This window comes from Citrus sinensis, chromosome 1, assembly GCF_022201045.2.
Source record: "Citrus sinensis cultivar Valencia sweet orange chromosome 1, DVS_A1.0, whole genome shotgun sequence".
Lineage (NCBI taxonomy): Eukaryota > Viridiplantae > Streptophyta > Magnoliopsida > Sapindales > Rutaceae > Citrus > Citrus sinensis.
The window spans coordinates 5,741,236-5,762,979 of record NC_068556.1 but is presented as its reverse complement, the minus strand read 5'-3'; the positions used below and the strand labels follow the sequence as shown (position 1 = coordinate 5,762,979).

The following is a 21,744-nucleotide window of genomic DNA, read 5'->3' as shown; positions in this document are numbered from 1 at the left end:
GTAAAACTTCCATCAAATGGATGACATGCCAAATGATTATTGGTTTTGTTGCTGACGAGGACAGTTAGCGTATCGTAATTAAGCGCGTTGTGCGTGATCGCCAAGGCAGCTAAATATCTTCGGGTGTTGGGATGACGTGGCAACAGTGTGTAAACCGTAAGATATAATGGGTTGGGCCAACTTGAAATGGCGCGAACTTTGTGCTACTGACACCCCTTTAAAACATTAAAAATAACCTCCATTTTGATATTTTGTAATTTTTTTTAATCTATTGATATTTTACATCAGTCATCTGTTATTAACTTATTATCTCCATTTTTACCCTGCACAAATATTGGAGAGGTGGGAGAAATGCCTTTTTTTTTTCCTAATTTTTAATTGGAAGTGGTGGTGTAAGACCCTTAAGAAGGGACTCACACTCAAGTAACGGGATGAGTTTACCACTCGATCAAAGTCGGTCAAGGCCGAGTGGCATATTTATTGTCTTCATAGTACAATATAGTTACATAAATATTTTATAAATATGCTTAGTTTTGTTATTATTCAATTTAATACATTAAACATATTATAAATTCAACGAGTCTTAATGTTTCTTTTTTTAAGTTTCAAGAATTATATTTATTAAACAATTTTTTTAAATATTATTAACTTTTATGTGAAAGTTTTCATTTTGTAATAACACAAGGTAATAATTTTTTTATATAAATTATAAATCTAATTGATCATCTAATACCGCAGGAATCTCGATAAATTTATAAATTTAATTAAATAATAGTTTTTCCTGATTTGGATGTGTGGCCAATATAGTAAATTAATAATTTGATAAATTTATAAGATATGTTTTTTATAGGTACCACTTACTATATAAGTTAATAATTATCTAATTTAAAATTAAATACACATGATATTTCATGTGGCTTTGTAAAACATATTCTAAGCATTGTTTTTACTTCTTAAAATGATTTTAAAATTAAATCTCATCATTAATTCTTTTTGTATTACGAAATCTCAATTTGCATTGTTATTTTACAACAATCGCAAGATGAGCTCTGTATATTATTTTTAATATAAAAATAAAAATTCTATAATAATCTAATTATTATCATTATAAGATAATTAACTACTATTTAAATTAAAAATATTAAATATTAAATTAAGATAAATAAATACTATAAACGTACTCATATTTTGAAGAAATAAAGAATTTCTCCATTAGTTATTAATTAATGATCTTTTAATTTATTAATGTATTGATATTCATAAAAGGCCAAAACTAATAGATTTTTTATGGTTCTAATATTACTAATTTATTTTATTGAGATTTTACTGTATAAGAATTTTTTTTTCACTCCACTTCAAGGTGAAAGATTAGGGTAAGTTTGACATTTCGCTTTTTTGTTAATCGAACGGCGGAGAGGAGGTATTAGAAATGGACGGTCTCTTTTACGTTAGAGTTCGGCCTCCAACAATTAGTCCGCCGTTTTTAGACCAAGGAGCATAAGTTGGCGCCAATTATTCAGCTTAAATTCGCCGCTGCCTCATTTCTCAGAGACTCAGACTCACTTCTAAAATTCGAAGATGCAGCGTCAACAATCGATCCACTCCTTCTTTCAGAAATGCTCGCCGGCGAACAAATCTGGCGCCGCAGACATGTCAGGCGCCCGGAAAGACTCCAATTTTATGACAAAGCAGCGGAATCCAGTCGGTGACTCCTCCGGTCAACCTACAGTTTCTGCTACGGAGGACTCCTCTCTGGAAATCAGAGGAACCGACACTCCACCGGAAAAAGTGCCACGTCAGATTCTACCGTCGGGCTTTAAGGCGAATGAGGGGACCAGTGGAGGTTCTTCACTGTTTTCGAGCATTATGCATAAGTTTGTGAAGGTTGATGCAAGACAAAACGCAAATAAAAGGTACTTTGCTTTTCTAAAACTTTAGGGCTTTTGTGGTATAATTTTGATAAATACTTCTATTATCTGAAGCTAAGGTTTCTTTTGCTAACGAATTATTTTTCTTATGATTTATCGTCAATAGTGCGAGTGAATTTTCGAGTGAAGAACTTGTACACAACATCTATCTCCGCTATATGATTCTTCCTCGAATTTTTTATTAACAGTTCTTGGTTATCTCGTTATGTTTTGAGGTTGTGATATGTTTCCAATTGTCACATTAAGTCTACGATTCTTTATGCACGAAATTTTTTTGTGCAATATTCCTCAAATTGCAGGTTGCCATTTGGTTGATAATAACTCGTGGATGTTTATGTATTTGCTAGTTGGATTTGCCTTGTGTTATTTACGATTTTTATTAAATTATTTGTGTAAAATTTGCAGGAATGAACAGCATGGAAATTCCTCTACTGTTTGCTCAGTGTTTGGTAAAACTGGTGATCTGGAAGCATCATCTCAACAGGGAACAGCTTCTCTATATTCTGAAAAAGACAATGTTTTCAATTGTAATGGCTTGGCCAACCAAGGATGTGTTTCATGTACTGAAATGAATGAAGATGTTTCTGGTCCAGATACACCGGGCATGCATCGTGTTGTTCCTCGTCTAAAGCGGATTTTAGAAGATAATCTCAACATTGGGGACAAGAAGAACTCTTCATTGCTGGATTCTAGTAAAAGAATGAGACTTCTTCAGGATTCCGTGGCTGGGGTTAAGAACTGTGAGGAAGAAGCTGATACAACCAGCAAGTTTGAATGGCTTGATCCTTCTAAAATTAGGGATGCCAACAGAAGAAGGCCTGATGATCCCCTTTATGACAAGAGGACACTTTATATACCACCTGAAGCTTTGAAGAAAATGTCCGCATCTCAAAAGCAATACTGGAATGTCAAATCCCAATATATGGATGTTTTGCTTTTCTTTAAAGTGGTTAGTTATTGTGCTATGTTTAAATGTTCTTTTAACTACTTACATTTTCTACAAGGCATTATTAGTGAACATTGTTGGTTATCAATGAACATTTGCTTGATCTTGTGAGATTTAGAAGAGTGCCATGAAGGATTGAATGCTAAAACAGATGCATCTAGTCTTAGCAACCCTGGACCAAATATTATGAAAAAAAGGACAGATTCTGCTATTTTGGTGACTTACAAGATGAGCATCATGTGGGTTTTATATGCTTTTTTAGTTTAACTGTGGCCTTTTAGGAAGCCTCCTTATTTATTAGATCTATCTATCAGATCTAGAATTGTTTACTCCTGTATTGTTTTGTCCAATTGAAATATTTATGGGCTGTGGATGAAACTTGCCTAATGATTCGATCTTATGATCAAATATAGGGGAAATTCTACGAGCTCTATGAACTGGATGCTGAAATTGGTCACAAAGAGCTTGATTGGAAGATTACATTAAGCGGTGTAGGGAAATGTCGACAGGTGAACAAATATTTATGGTTTCAAACCTTTGATTAACCTTAAATTCTCCTTCTTTTTCCTCTTAAATTTTATTTATATATTTATTTTTCCGCAATGAATTATTTCTTTATCATCAGGTTGGTATCTCCGAGAGTGGGATTGATGATGCTGTTGAAAAACTAGTTGCTCGGGGGTAAGAATGTTTGACTACCTGGTCTAAATGTGAATACAAGTCTTTTAAAAATGCTAAGTTTACAGTCACTAGAAAGCTGTATAACAGTTCTCTTTGTTAAACAGCGTTCTAGCGACCGTAAAATTAGCAGTTCTACTGGTTTTATGGGATTTATGAGATGAAATGCATAAAAGAGCATTTGAAGTTTCAACTATGCACCGTATTGATATTGATTGGAGAGGCGAAATGGCATTTATCCATGTGACGGTGATTGTAATTATTCTGAGTTAAGTGCTTGTTTATCATCTTTGTCCTAGTTTCAGAATTTTACAGTTCACTCTTTGCTTGTTTTGTTCTCTTGAAGATATAAAGTTGGACGGATTGAGCAGTTGGAGACATCTGAACAAGCAAAAGCAAGACATACAAACTCTGTAAGATTCCTGTGCTGAGTAGAGAAGAGACAAATATAATGATTTATTGTTCTATTTGCCATGCTTCACGTGTCTTTTGAGGGCTTCCTTTAAAGTAATCAAATTTGAGATATGGAGTTTATATCAGTACTCAAATCTTACTAAACTAGTTTCCATATGTGATTTTAAAGCTATTGGCTGTGAATATGTATTAGACACATTTTCCCATTCATTTTCTGTTTCATTTTTCTCTTTTTGGGTGAGGGCAGGTCCGGCTATTCTAGAATGCTCATAGTAACATTAATAAACAAGTACTACATCATTTGCTACTCCTTCTGGTTTTCAAATAGATCATGCTCTGAATATGTTGTTAGCTTGCCTTAATTCTTTTTGTTTTCATCTACTTTGGATGCATTCTACATTGTGCAAATGCTTAGAATTATAGTCTAAATTTATTGATTTGACATTGACGTTGGGTTTCAGGTAATTTCTAGAAAATTAGTGAATGTTGTCACACCGTCAACCACAGTAGATGGTACGATTGGCCCTGATGCTGTTCATCTTCTTGCTATAAAAGAGGTCTGTTATGTTTTCTTGTTGGTTACTCCTTATATGGGAAACCTAAATGGCAATTTTTCATGCATATACGTCCTAAATTGCGCTCTGGTATTTTCTGTTATCATTTACTTTCGTTGCATCCTTCTTGAAGTCTACCAATATCAGTATGCTTGTCTAATGATTATCAAATCTTATCTTCTTCCTCCAATTTCTGGATTTCTTGTTTTTCTCAATGTATTTCTTAACTCTGTCCAAGTACCAGCTTATTGTCTGATGTATTTGCTTCAATGATAATGATGATCGGACCAATGTTTCATTTATAAGGCAGCATATGAAGCTTTTTTTTTTTTTTTGACAAATAGTCAAATTCATGTTGGCTGCAAGCACTGATGTTAGAACAGAATATCCAACTGAATTTTGTATGTTAATCAAATGGAAGTTCTTAATTGTAACCTCTGTAAAGAGAGTCAAGAAATGATTTGATAAAATAATGGAATGATCTGTCCTGCAACATTGGCTAATGTTAGATAACATGTTTGAAAAAACTTGCTTGCTGTTTCCTTTTTGTGCTTGACATGAAGATTTGGTCAGTTAAATTCTAAGTTTATTGGATTGTACTTTATCTCTAGGGGAACTGTGGGCCAGATAATGGTTCTGTTGTCTATGGATTTGCTTTTGTTGATTGTGCTGCTCTGAGGGTCTGGGTTGGCACCATCAATGATGATGCTTCATGTGCTGCTTTGGGGGCTTTATTGATGCAAGTAAATTTTTCTATCTTGCTATCTTTTATATAATTTTTTCCACATAGTCTGTCAAATTTGATATATCAAAATTCTGATTTTCATGCTGGAAATGATTTAGGTATCACCTAAAGAAGTAATATATGAAAATAGAGGTGATCCATTTTCCTTTATCCTTTGTTATTTGAGCAGAGTTCCACCCTGAAGTTATGCCAGGAAATTGTTACTTTGATTGTAGCTAAAATCATTTTAATATTTCAGGGCTTTGCAAAGAAGCTCAGAAAGCGCTGAGAAAGTTCTCAGCAGGTGAGGGTTGCCTCAACTTTCTGATATGTTCATATCTGATGAAATTATGTCAATACATGTCATCTCGTGATTTTTAGACCATACAGACATGTACAGAGTGTTCCCAGGCTTTGCTGTATAAGCATAGTTTTACGTACAATATGTTCTGGTGTATGACTGTTTCTTTCATTCATGCTTATGCTTAAGTGTTTTGGAACTTCTTACGTCACCTTAATTATTGGTTTGCTTGAATCTGCTTGAATCTTCAATTAGCTTATTGGCATTTTTATCATGATAATGAAATCAATTCATGTTGGGGTTATTGTTGGACAATCTGCCATCATTGCTCTATGGATTAGTCATTCACCGGCCATTTTTATTTGTACTTATGCACTTCATTTTCCCATTATGTAGACCATAAATGTCCAGAAGCAGGGGCAGAACCAGATATTTGCATTAGGCTGGCTATTTATTCAGTTAGATGTTTACTCATATTTGTTAAGTAGAAATCAATTAAAACAGGGAGAAATCAATGTGTACACATATTCATAAGACGAATTGCATCGGGTAAAAGGGAGTTGGAGAAAGAGAAGTAGGAACATAATAAATTACTTATTGCTGTGGATTGAAGTTATTTTGGTTTATCTATAGGAAATAGAAAATAATGAAATCTAAGTAATATAAAAGAATTATGATAAATTCTTTTTTTAATGGTTTGCAAGTTAAAGAAAAAAATTTCTAATGAAGTTTTTGTTGTGTTGATAGAGAAAGAGCAAGAGAAATTTCAGGATAATGCAATGGGTTAGTTAAATATTACCTCTATTTGTCTTGGTTTTCATAAACAAAGTAGGCATATGTATGTTAGTGTCTATATATATATAATGTTTCAATTCAAGATGCTGAATTTGTTAAAATCCGGAAAAGCTATTAAACCATGTGGTTTAATAGCTCTCGCACACTTTAATGAAGCTGAGGATCCTGAACCAGTATGTGTGTGTGTGTGTGTGTGTGTGTGTGTGTGTGTGTGTAAATGTTCTTTGGAGTTCTGTCAGTTACTTGTTAGAAGTTGATCGTAATCATGCTAAGAAAATTGCATACCCAATTTTTTCTTATCTTTTAGGTTCTGCAGCTTTGGAACTCACTCCGGCTATGGCAGTTACTGATTTTTTGGATGCTTCTGAAGTTAAAAAATTGGTTCAGTTGAACGGTTACTTCAATGGGTCTTCAAGTCCATGGAGTAAGGCACTCGAAAACGTAATGCAACATGATATCGGGTTCTCTGCTCTAGGTGGACTTATAAGTCATTTATCCAGGTTGATGGTATGCTTTCTTGTATTACCTCTTCCAGTTTTAAATTTGTTGAGGTCCCCTTAATGTTTGGGTCGTCTAATGTGTTCCAATTTTTATGCAGTTGGATGATGTTTTACGAAATGGAGATATATTACCTTACAAAGTTTATAGAGATTGCCTTAGAATGGATGGACAGACACTGGTAAATCTTGAGATATTTAATAACAATGCTGACAGTGGTTCATCAGGCAAGTGTTTTCCTCTTTTTATCTTAAAGTGAAATTTTGAGTCTCAGAGGACAGCATCCTTATAAAGTAATACTACATGTGAGTTGCAGGTACATTGTTCAAGTATCTTGATAGCTGTGTGACATCATCTGGTAAGCGGCTTTTGCGGAGTTGGATCTGCCATCCACTAAAAGATGTTGAAGGCATTAATAACAGGCTGGACGTTGTTGAATATCTAATGAAAAATTCAGAAGTTGTGATGGTTGTTGCTCAGTATCTGCGCAAGCTCCCTGACTTGGAGAGGCTGCTGGGAAGGGTGAAAGCTAGAGTTCAGGCATCATCGTGTATTGTATTGCCCTTAATAGGCAAGAAAGTATTGAAACAGCAAGTAAGGTTCTCCAAACATGGCATATCTATACCTTCCAAATTCATTAGGAAAAGCAACTGCATGTGTTAGTCACCATCGACTAACGAATTGCAAGGGTACCAGAACCTTTCTGTAGTTTCTTTTATAGCCTGTAAAATGTTAGACATTGACAATTGCAAGTCAGAATTCTATCGTAAATATTTTCTTCTTTCTCCTAGTGAATCGACTGTTTTGAAATTTGGATATTTGAGGTAAGTTAACCCAAGATTGTTAACCCAATCAACTGTTTTGGCAATTGCTGCAAGGATTTCAGAATTGGAGTAAGGGCTTGCAATGTGTCTCTACATGTGGAAAGCCATTGCCTTTGCATTTGTATACAATTTCTATTCACCTTGTATTTTAAGATGCAGTAAGGGTTTTTTGCTTCTAAATTTTTAAGATTTCATGAAACCATTTATAGAATTGATCTATGCTTTTGCATTTATTATAACATTTGTAGATATAGGAAGCTGCATAGTTTAATCATGCCAGATTGTCAAAGATATCATAACACCCATCAAAGATGTCATTAATACCTATCATTTTAGCACCTTTCTTTCTCTTGCCACTTAAACATTTATCTAGAATTTTGATTGAGTAAAGCTTTTAATTAAATCCAAGTGTATAATACATTCTTTCTGCTACAGGTGAAAGTATTTGGGTCTCTTGTGAAAGGACTTAGGATTGCAATGGATTTATTAATGTTAATGCACAAGGAAGGGCATATAATTCCGTCATTATCTAGAATTTTTAAACCGCCAATATTCGATGGTAGTGATGGGCTGGATAAATTCCTTACTCAGTTTGAAGCAGCAATTGATAGCGACTTCCCTGATTACCAGGTCTGCTTCTTTCTACTCTTACATTCTGCAAGTGTCAGTATTAAGGGTTCCTTTGTGTTTGAGTTTCATATCTCATGTCAGAATGTTATTTCACTGAGTTCAACATTTTAGTGAAGGCTAGTTTTGGTTGTAAATTTTTTGTTTTCACATCTTGTAGTTTCCTTCATAGATTATTTTAAAACCTTCATAGGAATCAACTCACTCTTTAAAGACATTAGCGATCACCTTCTCTCTGTGTATCTGAAGTTGACTCTTAATTTCAACTTTGTTATTATCATTTGCAAGACTTCCGACTTTTAACAAGGTGTGGAAAATTCTGTGTTCCACAGTTCAATATTATGCAAATGCATGCTTGCTGACTTTCTTATCCTTGTTTGGATGGAGAGTCAAATTTTTACATTTTATATACCTATCTTTGGGCCCATTACTGATATTACTTGTGTTATCAGAACCATGATGTAACAGATTTGGATGCAGAAACACTGTCAATTCTGATTGAGTTATTCATTGAGAAAGCTAGTCAATGGTCTGAAGTTATTCATGCTATTAGTTGTATCGATGTATTAAGATCTTTTGCTGTTACTGCGAGCATGTCATCTGGTGCTATGCATAGACCTCTTATTTTGCCTCAATCAAAAAATCCGGCTGTGAGGCAAGACAATGGAGGACCTGTACTTAAAATTAAAGGATTGTGGCATCCGTTTGCACTTGGAGAGAATGGAGGACTACCGGTCCCAAATGACATTCTTCTTGGTGAAGATTCAGATGACTGTCTTCCCCGTACCTTGCTATTGACTGGACCTAATATGGGTGGAAAATCAACACTTCTGCGTGCCACATGTTTAGCTGTAATACTGGCTCAGGTGTGTTACTGTTGTGAATATATTTCAGCGATTTTTTTCTGAGTTGTAACACTAATTTTTTAACAACCTGCAGCTGGGCTGTTTTGTTCCTTGCGAGATGTGTGTTCTCTCTCTTGCGGATACCATTTTTACACGGCTTGGTGCCACTGATAGAATCATGACAGGAGAGAGTAAGTCTGCTTCAGAAAAATATTTATCGAGTAGATAAACTTTCATTTGGGGTATAAATGTTGGATAAGATTAAAGAAGATAACACATTCTTGTTTTACATGAATCTATGAAAACTTATGTTATGGGTGCCTTCATTTTGTGTTTTGACGAAAAGCACCTCCAACACCGGACTTTTCATCTAATGTATCCATCTATTTCCTTATAAATTATTGAACTTTTCTTTATACCTTCCGGAATAAAAAGTTACATACAAGCGCAGAAATGCATATGTTCACATAATTAGCAATTTGCACGTGGACTATTAACGTTATGAAGTTTGACTGCCAAGAGAATCTCGGTCTTTTGTAGGTACATTTCTTGTTGAGTGCACAGAGACGGCATCAGTTCTTCAGAAAGCCACTCAAGATTCTCTGGTAATTCTTGATGAACTGGGTCGAGGAACAAGCACTTTTGATGGATATGCCATTGCCTACGCTGTGAGACTTTCTGCTTACCACAAATTACTGGAATTGAGTTTAGAACTTTGAAATATATGTTAACATCTATCATCTCCTCTTTATTTACACATCCTGATTGTGATCTTATCGTCATGCATTTTTTGATCATATGCTTGGGATGAACTTGTAATATTAGACGTGTAATCACTGACATGTGGATGGATATATGCACTGGTGAACTTTATCTTGGGAAAAAATTAAGTGCAAATGCATTACTGTAATATAGCATCAAAAGGATCAGTGATTGTTTGTTGTGGCCGGTTTAAGATTTAGTTGGATTTTTTAATACAAAATAAGTGTTATATGAGGTGTGGTTCATTAGAGTAACATGAAATTTTCAGGTATTCCGCCAACTTGTTGAAAGGATCAATTGTCGGTTGCTATTTGCAACACATTACCATCCACTCACAAAAGAATTTGCTTCTCATCCGCATGTTACTCTACAACATATGGCTTGTGCTTTCAAGTCAAACTCTGAAAACTATTCGAAAGGTGATCAAGAGCTGGTTTTTCTCTACCGCCTTACTTCCGGAGCATGCCCAGAGAGCTATGGGTTGCAAGTGGCTGTAATGGCTGGGGTTCCACAAAAGGTGGTTGAGGCAGCATCACATGCTGCTCTAGCAATGAAAAAATCAATAGGAGAAAGTTTCAAGTCGAGTGAACAGAGATCAGAGTTCTCAAGTCTCCATGAAGAGTGGTTGAAGACCATTGTAAATGTCTCAAGGGTTGATTGTAATTCCGATGATGATGATGCTTATGACACATTGTTTTGTTTGTGGCATGAGCTAAAGAATTCATATCAGTTGCACAACTAAAAGAGAAGGTGGCAAAGATAATGATTGCTACATGACTTTGCCTAATTGCCTTAATCAATTTTTCTTTGTGTATTTACCTAATTTTTGTTTATTAAGAGGATGCATTGTAACTTGTTGCTTGAAATGATTATAATGTAATATTCTATTATGCAGAAGGCACTTCTTATATCTCCTGTCAAATCCAAGAAATCAAGTTTTGGTGGTGCTGTTAAGCTTTGCTCTATAAACTGAGGTTTCTTTCATTTAATTTTTTTCTTTTATCAAATTTACAGTCAGGTAAATCCAAAGCAATCATTGCGAATCTTTTGAGCCACTTTACTGTGAGTAGAGACTTTAAATCTCTACCTAGCCATTTTGCTTAACAGAATTGATTTAGTTTAGGAGAAATTAGTGGTAGAAGTTTTCAAATGTTTGTCCTTTAGCCATAAAAGTTTATCAACAATTTAACCTCTTGTTTAGCAAACAATTCGGCCACTTTCTCCCACGTGTCGGGGTGACAAAGACAAAAGTCTCCGTTGTTCCGAAAATGCCCCCAGTTGTCCCCGTATCCTCGTAATCGCCCTCACAACAACCAAACATCAAATCATTTTCACGGCCTACATTGTCAACCGTTTTTTGAAGTTCTTCAAACGGTTTTCTCAGTATAATCAAATGGTAGAATTGCATAAGGAAGAAGATGATAACAAATGCGCAACATATCACGACAATAAGAAAGATATGGACAAATACAAAAGAAAACAGCTTGGTCTCTCTTGCATGTTAAACACCGAAGTGGGTTCCGTCCTTGCCGTGATCCGTCGACCGTTAGACGCGCACTACGTTCAAGAAGACACTTTCGAATCTGCAGTCGTGCAATCTTTAAAATCACTGCGGTCTCTCATTTTCAATCCCCAACAGGAATGGCGCACCGTCGATCCTTCCATTTATCTATCTCCATTTCTAGATGTGGTCCAGAGCGATGACATTCCGGCTGCAGCCACAGGCGTGGCGCTTTCAGCCATTTTGAAGATTTTAAAGCTTGAAATATTTGATGAGAAGACACCAGGAGTAAAAGATGCTATAAATATTGTAGTAACAGGAATTACAAGTTGTCAACTGGAAAAAACAGACCCCATATCAGAAGATGCTGTGATGATGAGGATTTTACAGGTTTTGATAGCAATTATGAGGCACCGTGCTTCGATTCTGCTCACAGATGAAGCGGTTTGTACCATTGTCAATACATGTTTTCATGTTGTTCAACAGTCTGCAAGCAGAGGGGATTTGCTTCAACGGAGTGCAAGGTACACAATGCATGAGTTGATACAGATCATATTTTCAAGGTTGCCTGATATTGAAGTTAAAAGTGGAGAGGGATCAGAATCTGACACTGAGGATGTTGATATGGATGCAAATTTGGGTTCTGGCTACGGAATTCGTTCTGCTGTTGATATCTTTCATTTCTTGTGCTCTTTGTTAAATGTAGTGGAATTGGTGGAGGGAGAAGGTTCTCGTACTTCTGATGTAGATGTTCAGCTTTTCGCCTTGGTTTTGATCAATTCTGCCATTGAATTGAGTGGTGATGCAATTGGAAAGCACCCAAAACTCCTAAGGATGGTTCAAGATGATTTATTTCATCATTTAATTCACTATGGAGCACGTTCAAGTCCACTTGTGTTATCCATGATTTGCAGCACTGTGTTGAATATTTATCACTTTCTTCGAAGGTTGGTCAGTATTCATAATACTTTCTTGTTGTTGGAAAAACAGCCAAGAAGGATCTAATGGATTTTTTGGTTTTTGTAGGTTCATTCGTCTCCAACTTGAAGCTTTCTTTGGATTTGTGGTGTTGAGAGTTGCAGCTTCCGGAAACTCTCATCAACTCCAAGAAGTTGCCCTTGAAGGAATTATAAATTTCTGCAGACAACCAACATTCCTAATTGAAGTCTACGTGAACTATGATTGTGATCCCCTTTGTCGAAATGTGATAGAAGAGATAGGAAAATTACTTTGCAAGCATTCATTCCCTGTGTCTGGCCCTTTGACTTCCTCACAGATACAAGCCTTTGAAGGACTGGTAATCTTGATTCACAACATTGCAGAAAGCATTGACAAAGAAGGAGATACAAGCCCTTCTGGTCCATACCCTGTTGAAATCACCGAGTATAAACCTTTTTGGGAAGAGAAACCCAATGATGACTCAGATACCTGGGTGGAATATGTAAGGTTAAGGAAAGCGCAGAAAAGGAAATCATTGATTGCTGGGAACCATTTTAATAGAGATGAAAAGAAAGGCTTAGAGTACCTGAAACTTTGTCAATTAGTCTCTGATCCACCAGATCCAAAAGCCTTAGCTTTTTTCTTCCGCTTCACTCAAGGACTTGACAAAAATATGATTGGGGATTATCTTGGCGATGCTGATGAGTTTCACATTCAAGTTCTCAAAGAATTCACTGAAACTTTTGAGTTTGCTGGCATGACCCTCGACAACGCTCTTAGAACTTATCTAGAGACTTTCCGTTTGCCAGGAGAGTCCCAGAAGATTCAGCGAATCCTTGAAGCATTCTCCGACAGATTTTTTGATCAGCAAACCTCAGAAATTTTTGTTGCCAAGGATTCGGTGTATATATTTTGCTACTCCCTCATTATGCTCAATACTGATCAACACAATCCACAAGTGAAGAAGAAGATGACAGAGGAGGAGTTCATCAGGAACAACAGAGGGATCAATGGAGGGAAAGATCTTCCTAGAGAGTATCTGTCGGAGCTTTTTCACTCCATTGCATCCAATGCAATCTCAGTTTTTGGCCAATCTGGCCAGATAGTGGATATGAATCCAAGCAGATGGATTGAACTGATAAACCGATCAAAAACTATGCTGCCGTTCATCTTATGTGATTTTGATCGTAGGCTAGGGAGAGATATGTTTGCTTCCATTGCTGGTCCAGCAGTTGCAGCGCTTTCTGCGTTCTTTGACCATGCTGACGAAGATGACATGCTCCAAGAATGCATCGAGGGGTTGATATCCATATCTAGGATAGCTCAGTATGGACTAGAAGACACTCTTGATGAGCTTCTTGCCTCATTCTGCAAGTTCACCACATTGTTAAATCCATATGCCACAGCAGAAGAAACATTGTTTGCTTTTAGCAATGATATGAAGCCAAAAATGGCTACTCTTGCAGTTTTTACTCTTGCAAACAACTTTGGGAACTCTATTAGAGCAGGTTGGAGGAATATTGTGGACTGCTTGTTGAAACTCAAAAGGCTTAAGCTACTACCCCAATCTGTCATTGAATTTGATATTTCTACCACTGATGCCCCTTCTCATTCAAGAGCTGAATCAGGTGTAGTTTTCCCCGCTTATGATCCCACATCTGGAAACCGCCGGAGTTCAGGCATGATTAGTCGATTTACTCATTTTCTATCATTAGACAGCCCAGAAGACTCTATATCCCTTGGCATGAATGAATTCGAACAAAATTTGAAGGTGATCAAACAGTGTCAAATTGGAAACATTTTCAGCAATAGTACAAACTTACCTCTTGAGGCTTTGCAGAATCTAGGGCGTTCTCTGATATTTGCAGCTGCAGGAAAAGGCCAAAAGTTTAGTACTCCAGTTGAAGAGGAAGAAACTGTCGGTTTCTGTTGGGATTTGATCATTGCCATTGCTATAGCCAACAATAACAGGTTCCAGGCGTTTTGGCCTTCTTTCCATGATTATCTTCTACTAGTTACTCAGTTTCCTTTATTTTCACCTATCCCATTTGCAGAGAAGGCAATGGTAGGCCTTTTCAAGGTCTGTCTCAGACTGCTTTCTTCATACCAATCAGATAAATTACCAGAGGAGCTAATATTCAAGTCCATAAATCTAATGTGGAAGCTCGATAAAGAAATTCTTGACACGTGTTCTCAGCTTATAACACAGTCGGTGAGTAAGATTATCATTGAATACCCTGCAAATTTGCAATCTGCAGTTGGGTGGAAATCCGTCCTCCATTTGTTATCAGTAACTGGTCGGCATCCAGACACCCACGAGCAGGCAGTGGAGACTTTAATCATGTTGATATCTGATGGTACCCATATTTCAAAGGCAACTTATGCTTACTGTATTGACTGTGCATTTAGTTTTGTTGCGCTAAAGAACAGTCCACTAGAGAAGAACTTGAAGATCCTAGACTTGCTGTCAGATTCCGTGAATTTGCTGATACAGTGGTATAAAAATGCATGGTCAGAATCAGGGAACAATTATAGCATTGCGAGCAGTACAAGTACCTCCTCATTAGAGGACTACAAAGGCCTTAATTCTTTGAACTTTGCTGTAAATTTATTCATCAAACTAGGTGAAGCACTTAGAAAGACTAGCTTAGCACGACGAGAAGAAATAAGAAATCATGCGGTTTTAGCTCTTCAAAAATGCTTTACATTGGCTGAAGACTTGGATTTCTCATCAATCAACTGTATAAATTGTTTCAACCTCGTGATATTTGCAATGGTCGACGATTTACATGAAAAGATGATAGAGTACTCGAGGCGAGAGAATGCAGAGAGGGAGATGAGAAGTATGGAAGGGACTTTAAAGAATGCAATGGAGCTCTTGGCCAATGTGTTCTTACAGTTTATAAAACAGATTGCAGAGAGTCCTGGGTTTAGGACATTCTGGTTAGGAGTGTTGAGAAGAATGGATACATGCATGAAGGCTGATTTGGGACCATATGGTGAGACTAAACTACAAGAAACAATCCCAGATTTGTTGAGAAATATGATAACAATGATGAAGGAAAGAGAGATTTTAGCGCCTAAAGAAGATGAAGATCTATGGGAGATCACATATATTCAGATACAGTGGATAGCTCCTTCTCTCAAAGAAGAGCTTTTTCCTGATGAAATTTAAAATACAGAGTAATTTCGATAGTTTTGAGTTACCAACATATCAGAGACGTAGTAAGGTATCATTTTTTTTTTTTCCGTTTACTTGTATGTAAAATGGTGTAATTGTTGATGTTGTAATTCCTTGCGCTGTAACCGCGTTGCGCATGCATGCTGTAGCTTTACATATACAAATGTTTAATCCAAGTTGAGAATTTGAGATTAATTAATTTCCCCCTGTTTCTTTCTCAATGTTAACGCACATACACAAACAAACACAGCGATTTGCAACTTTCCATGATCCCACTCGAGGCAAAATCATGATATCTCATTGTAGAATAGTATGAAACCAACGGAATCACCTCAAGCACTCTCTTCAATCACAAGATCGTCTCTCTTTTGCCCTTCTAAGAAAAAAATAATAAAATACTAGACATCCACCCACCAAAATCATAAAAGTGTCTTTGGAGTGCAAGACAATAGATCACATGCATTTAATTAGCAAAAAGGTAAACGAATGACCATCAGGTATTTTTAACATCATCAAGAATAATTAAAAGTTTCAAAGCTATTCTCCATATTCTCATGATTGTAAGCTATAAAATATCCCTTCATGGACTATGTTAATGGTATAACCACCCTTAAGCAAACCTGTTCAATCATGATATATTAACAAGCAAGCAACCATAATTTAGTTTAAGTTTATCATGAATCCGCCCATCAACAGCCTCATTCACTCAATTTTCTCTAGTCTCACTCTTCAAAAGCAATGCCAAGGAGAACAGCACAAGTGTTTGAGTCAGTCTATCTGATCGACACAGCCCAGATATTCAGGGAATCCATAAGAGTTATACTTCTCCATCCCACTCAGTTCCATTCTATCTCAATCTTCTTTTTCTCTCCTCTCTCAATATCTCTCTTCATCTCTCACTTTCTTGTTCGCTATTTTCCCCAGATACCCTCATGGAGTATCAACATCACAGATCATTTACTCGGACATCCTCTATTGAAAATACTCTCCAAAACCATAATGCACCTTATCATTTGCTTCCCTTCCTTCATCACTTTCTCACTTATAGGAAGAGCTGCAACAATTCAAGCAGTTTCAGACAATTACAATGGAATAAGTCTTGATAGAAGAAGGCTGTTAACGAAAAGTGGGATGACTTGGATTAAGCTTCTCCATACAAGTTTCTGGGAATTCTTCATTGTTCTTGGCCTTTTCGGAGCTTTGCTTATCAGTTTGGCAACGGTGCCAAAGTTACTATTTTCCATGGGTTTGTTAAGCTCAAGGATGTTGGGTTTCTTGTGTGTTTTAGGTTTTCTAGGAATACCATTCTGTGTAGTATTTGCGCAGTTAATGGTTGTGGGGAACCTTGCAAAAGTGTTGTCAGTGTTGGAGAGTGAGTGCTATGGACTTGAGTCGTTATTGAAGGCAAACAATCTCATGAAAGGAAGGCGACAGACAGCTTTAATCATGACTTTGTTGAGCAATATGAGTTTGAGATTGGTAGAGTTTCTATTTGAGTTCAGAATATGCAGAGATATCAGTATATGGGAGGCTCCCCTACTGGTTTCAATGTATTCTTCTGTGCTTGTTTTTGACAGTGTCATGAATGTTGTATTCTATTATGCTTGTAAACCTTGAAAATTATCATCCTGATTAACCAAACACAACATTTTCCAAAAGTGTAATGAATAAGAAGTCATTAATTCACTCATGGGAAGATTTTGAATGAAAGGGCTCATGTTATCAGAATTTCCGGATACCAATAAAGATTAGCAAATGCTATGTTACATTCACTCAACAACAACCACACAAATTGTATGGGCCCATCATTTGTGTGGTTATTGTTGAGTGTGTATGTTACATTAATTGTAACATAGGCACTCCCAATAAGATTTTATATGGCATTCTTTATGGATATTGTACGACAATATGATATTGATGGGGTAAACTTGCATCCATCTTTCAAGTAGCTTCTAATAAATAATTATTACTTTTCATCTCACTTCAGAATATGATTAATGCAAAATGCATTTTCTCTTTCACACGCTAAACATAGCTTACACATATTTCTCTTTTTCATCATTACAGTAACAAATCCTTCATCAAGTCTCTTCATTTTATTTGTTTTATATTTTAAAATATAACTTACCCTGGTTCAGTTTTGTCCCTATTAGAAAGAAATTGGTGGGTTTCCTTTTTGTTTTGATCGGACTGTCTTTAAGGTTCAAAAACAAAAATTAGTTTGGAAGCCACGAAAAGAGGCAAATAGATGACATGGACACCTTTGTTTTTTGACGACCTGAGGATTCAAATTGAAACAGGTTATATTAATGGGTAGAGTTTTTCTTTCCTCATCTGTGGTTCCTCATCAATATTTCAAATCCATCAATCCGGTTAATCATGATCTTTTTTCAAACCGAACCAAATAAAAAAGAAAAGAAAGTTTCTTGATGAAACACAAGGTTCAATAATCAACATTGGTATTTCCTAAAAACAGAGTTATTGCTGGAAAGAACACCAGACTTTGACTGCCAACACAGAATATTTATATGACAACACCACTCTTTCTAGAGATGAGATGACATGATGAGTGAAAAAATACCACAAAATCAGATACCATATCAACTGGGACAAAAATTCCAAAGAGTACTACAATTCTTTATATTATTGAAAAGAAATCACTCTGGATGGATGTTTATGCAAATTTAAGAACCTTCTCAATCAAATTATAAAATTGGCAATAAATTGATATTATTTGATTATTTTCCTAACTTCAATGATTGCTCAATGCTCCTCAATGACCAAGTATACCTAGATCACACAACTTTCTCCTCATTTATCAGTTACTATATTTAAACAATGTTCTAATAAATATCCAATCAACCGAGCCTAACCTAGTTTCAACTTCAGCAACCCATTCTTCCATAGCAACCATCCTTTTTAGTTTTAAACATTGATCCAATTTATATAAATTAGGATAATGAAAATATATTATTGGGATCGTGTACAAATTATAAACTGCTATAAGTATGAATATGCAAAAAGAAATTAAGATTTAAAACTTTCTCACTTATATTATAATAAGGAAGAAACTCATACAATGTGATGTGATCATCCAAAAACGATGAACAGATCTTGTCAAAAAGGAAAAGCATTTACAACACGCAGAAGATGAGTACATTAGGAAATACAACACAAATTTATAAGATTCCAATGAAGGATAATGTTAAAGCACTAACAGAAATCATCCTTGCCTATCATGCTACACAAAACCTTGAAACTCCAAAAGAACTGCACTGTTAGTAACACTATTACCGAGCTGAGAGCAGATGGTGGTCTGTCCAAAACATTTATAGCAGGCTCAGATATCATCTTCCTTTCCAAAACCTAAGTACCTACAGTTATAAAGTTCGAAAAGGAAAAAAATTGTTACCGACAGTATGATGTTTTCGAATATTAGAAAACATTAGTCTTAGGCTTTCAAAAGCTAATCTACAATTTAATACCCAGTTTACGTTCAAATGCAAGCCAGCAAACATAGGTATGATAAATAACAAGTGATCCAGCATAATAATAAACCCATTCAAATCAGGAATCTGATAGCTAAAGATTCTATGTAACCTTGACAAAAGAAAGCAATGCGCATGAGAGAAATATTTTAAGAGGATCGATGGAACACACTTGTTGGAGGGAAAGGAGTCAAAGATTTGTGATATGTGTAGGATTCACTAGATATGAAGGGACACACGATCTTAAGTTAAACGGCACAAAATTAAATTAGTTAATAATAAAAATTTGATTAAAAACCAGAAACAAGTGACGGTAATGTCATGTATATATGGTAAGTACTTCAATAAAACGGCAATTATAGTACCAAAAGAAACATATGTGACAACAAATTAGACACTTACCAACATTATTCACTAAAATTCCCCATAGAATCACCATCACCACCATCATCGGTGTCCCCATCATCATCTCCTTCCCTAATTTTCTCAATCTCTAATTGTGCCCTTTCCAAAATTTGCTTCTTCTGCAGCTCTAACTCCTTTTGAAAATCCATTCTCATCTTCTCCAACTCCATCATCTGCTCCCTCTTACTATTCTCTATCTTCTCATATATATCTCCAAATTTATTCACTGAATCTGCCAACATCTTTAGTGAAGCCAAAGACCCCTCATTACTATCATCCTCTTCCTCTTCGACCTCTGATTCACTAGGGCTATCCCTCATCTCATCAAACCCATTAGACCTATCCAAGTAAACATTAGTATCCATAAATACATATTCACCCGAATCAATCCCACAAGCCAACCCGCCACTCTCTTTTCTCATATCCATTAACATATCCATCTTCTTAAAAAAAACCCATTTGCTATCATTTACTCCCATCTGCTCAACTTTAACCTTCTCCTTCTTATATTTCCTCTTCAAAACATCCATCATTTGCCTACACTGCGCCTCCGTCTTTTCAACTTTCAAAGCCTCCGTTACTTTCTCAGAAACCTCAACCCAATCTTCACTTCTCAAGCTTTTTCTCCCTAGTTGCAAAAACCTCTCTCCCCAAATTTCCAGCAACACAAAAGCCTCATGCTCAGTCCAATCATAGGATAGCTTTACACTTCTGGGTGCCAGCCGGTAGCCCGAACCGGAGCTTCTCAGCCTCTGTCGTTTTGGGTATCTCTCGAAATTCTCGCTTTCATTGAAATTGTGGCGATACGCACTTTGGTCATTGAATTGAACATGGTATCCTCCTTCTTCTTCTTCGTTTTCTTCTTCAATGCGATCTTCAATTTCATCGTCTTCGTCTTCTTCTTCGTATTGGTAGCGATTTTTGATAGGACGAGAATATGAAGGAAGCTTTTGGCGATTTAGAGAGTAGGGTTTTGGTGGGTATCTTGCATCATCTTCAGTGTCATCCATCCTGTCTTTAATGGATTTGAGAATGACGCAACCCCTAATTGAGAAAAGAGGAAAATTTATAAATAAAACTTAAAAAGAAAACATTAATACGATGTATCACCCGGATAGGAACTTAAACAGGTTCCCGGGAAATCTCGGTTTAATTTAATGAAGGTTAGAAAGAAACCCTAATTCATCAATTTTTTGTTCTTGTGAATTAAATTCGTCAAGAGCTCGAAGTTGGGAAATTTCAGACCCCCAATTTTTTTGGTCGGTAACATTAACGGATAATGCTAAAATGCGCGGGATTGCTGCTCTTGGAGTTGGATAGACACTGGGCCAGCGGGCCTTCTGGTTGAAAATGTTTAAAAGGGAAATTATCGTCTACCGACCATGAGGTTTTTCATTATGTTACGTGGATGACGAGAATGAGGAAATGGGCAGAAACCTCCCCTGAAGGCTGGAGAATAGCTACATTTCGTAGGCTTTCATGAAATGTAATAGAAGCACCCCCCCTTTTTTATTATTCCCCAAGAAAATAGACACGTGTGAAGACTTGAATTTCTTTTAAAAACAAGTTAATAATCATTTCCTTTTTGTCTTGAAAGTTTCTTTCTTTGCAATGACCTCTCTTATATGACCTATTGGATGGGGATGGTAATTTCAAATGTAATTTTATAAAATAACAACTTTGAAGTTGAGCAACTCATTCTCAAAAATAGAAGTTAATTATAGAATTTTGCATGAGAAGTAAAGTGGATAAAATTGTAGGAAATGCAATTCAACTTTTTTATAGTAAATTGAAGTATTAAAAAAAACAATTATTTTCCTTAATTTTTTAGTTGTATTATTTTACAAATAACTATACCAAATTGAAAATAGAGAAAGTCATAGATGCTCTAGGAGCATTACTTATTCTATATTCATATCTTATCATCTGTTTATAAAAATTTTCATTATTAATTGAATGACACACGCGGGGCAAGGAATGAGTGAAAAGAAAGCAATGCTTCAAGAGCATTTAATTTTCTTTGAGATAAGAGAAACGAAAATGGTAAGTGTCAAGACAACTGAGAGAAAGGTTCGGTTTTTGCTTCTTTCACTCTCTCTTCATTTTAATAATTAAAAGATTAAAAAGATAATAAAAAAAAAAAGAGGAAATCCAAAAAGTAGCAGATGATCTCAACTTATCCTCACTTGACTACCAAGCATAATCTCCATCCTCTGCTTTTTCCTTAAAATCGAAGCTCTTCTCTTTTCTTTCACTAAAACTCTACTATATTTTCCTTCACCAAAGCTCTACACAAGGCCCACATTTTCATTCACACACAAATTCTCACAAACA

General features: G+C 35.9%; 4 protein-coding genes across 4 annotated transcripts; 3 read left to right on the top strand and 1 right to left on the bottom strand.

Annotated features, from left to right (window-relative positions):
* Positions 1-1,464: 1,464 nt before the first annotated feature.
* LOC102617856 (DNA mismatch repair protein MSH7) lies at positions 1,465-10,809 on the top strand. Its single transcript, XM_006475644.3, has 17 exons — positions 1,465-1,913; positions 2,334-2,877; positions 3,288-3,383; positions 3,500-3,555; positions 3,899-3,965; positions 4,428-4,523; positions 5,132-5,263; positions 5,364-5,397; positions 5,504-5,548; positions 6,648-6,847; positions 6,939-7,065; positions 7,155-7,432; positions 8,098-8,292; positions 8,742-9,155; positions 9,229-9,325; positions 9,675-9,802; positions 10,165-10,809. The coding sequence occupies exons 1-17, from the start codon at positions 1,579-1,581 to the stop codon at positions 10,636-10,638; spliced, it is 3,318 nt and encodes a 1,105-aa protein (XP_006475707.1). The 5' UTR covers positions 1,465-1,578; the 3' UTR covers positions 10,639-10,809.
* Positions 10,810-11,284: 475 nt separating this feature from the next.
* On the top strand, positions 11,285-15,730 carry LOC102625158 (ARF guanine-nucleotide exchange factor GNL2). Its single transcript, XM_006476036.2, has 2 exons — positions 11,285-12,344; positions 12,424-15,730. The coding sequence occupies exons 1-2, from the start codon at positions 11,290-11,292 to the stop codon at positions 15,509-15,511; spliced, it is 4,143 nt and encodes a 1,380-aa protein (XP_006476099.1). The 5' UTR covers positions 11,285-11,289; the 3' UTR covers positions 15,512-15,730.
* A 786-nt stretch (positions 15,731-16,516) lies between these two features.
* LOC102625444 (hypothetical protein) lies at positions 16,517-17,134 on the top strand. Its single transcript, XM_006476037.1, has one exon. The coding sequence runs from the start codon at positions 16,517-16,519 to the stop codon at positions 17,132-17,134; it is 618 nt and encodes a 205-aa protein (XP_006476100.1).
* Positions 17,135-18,544: 1,410 nt separating this feature from the next.
* On the bottom strand, positions 18,545-20,848 carry LOC102618143 (trihelix transcription factor ENAP1). Its single transcript, XM_006475645.4, has 2 exons — positions 19,408-20,848; positions 18,545-18,891 (listed from the first exon to the last, which is right to left on the bottom strand). Exon 1 carries the CDS (start codon positions 20,418-20,420, stop codon positions 19,413-19,415), a length of 1,008 nt encoding a protein of 335 aa, XP_006475708.1. The 5' UTR covers positions 20,421-20,848; the 3' UTR covers positions 18,545-18,891; positions 19,408-19,412.
* Positions 20,849-21,744: the final 896 nt, after the last annotated feature.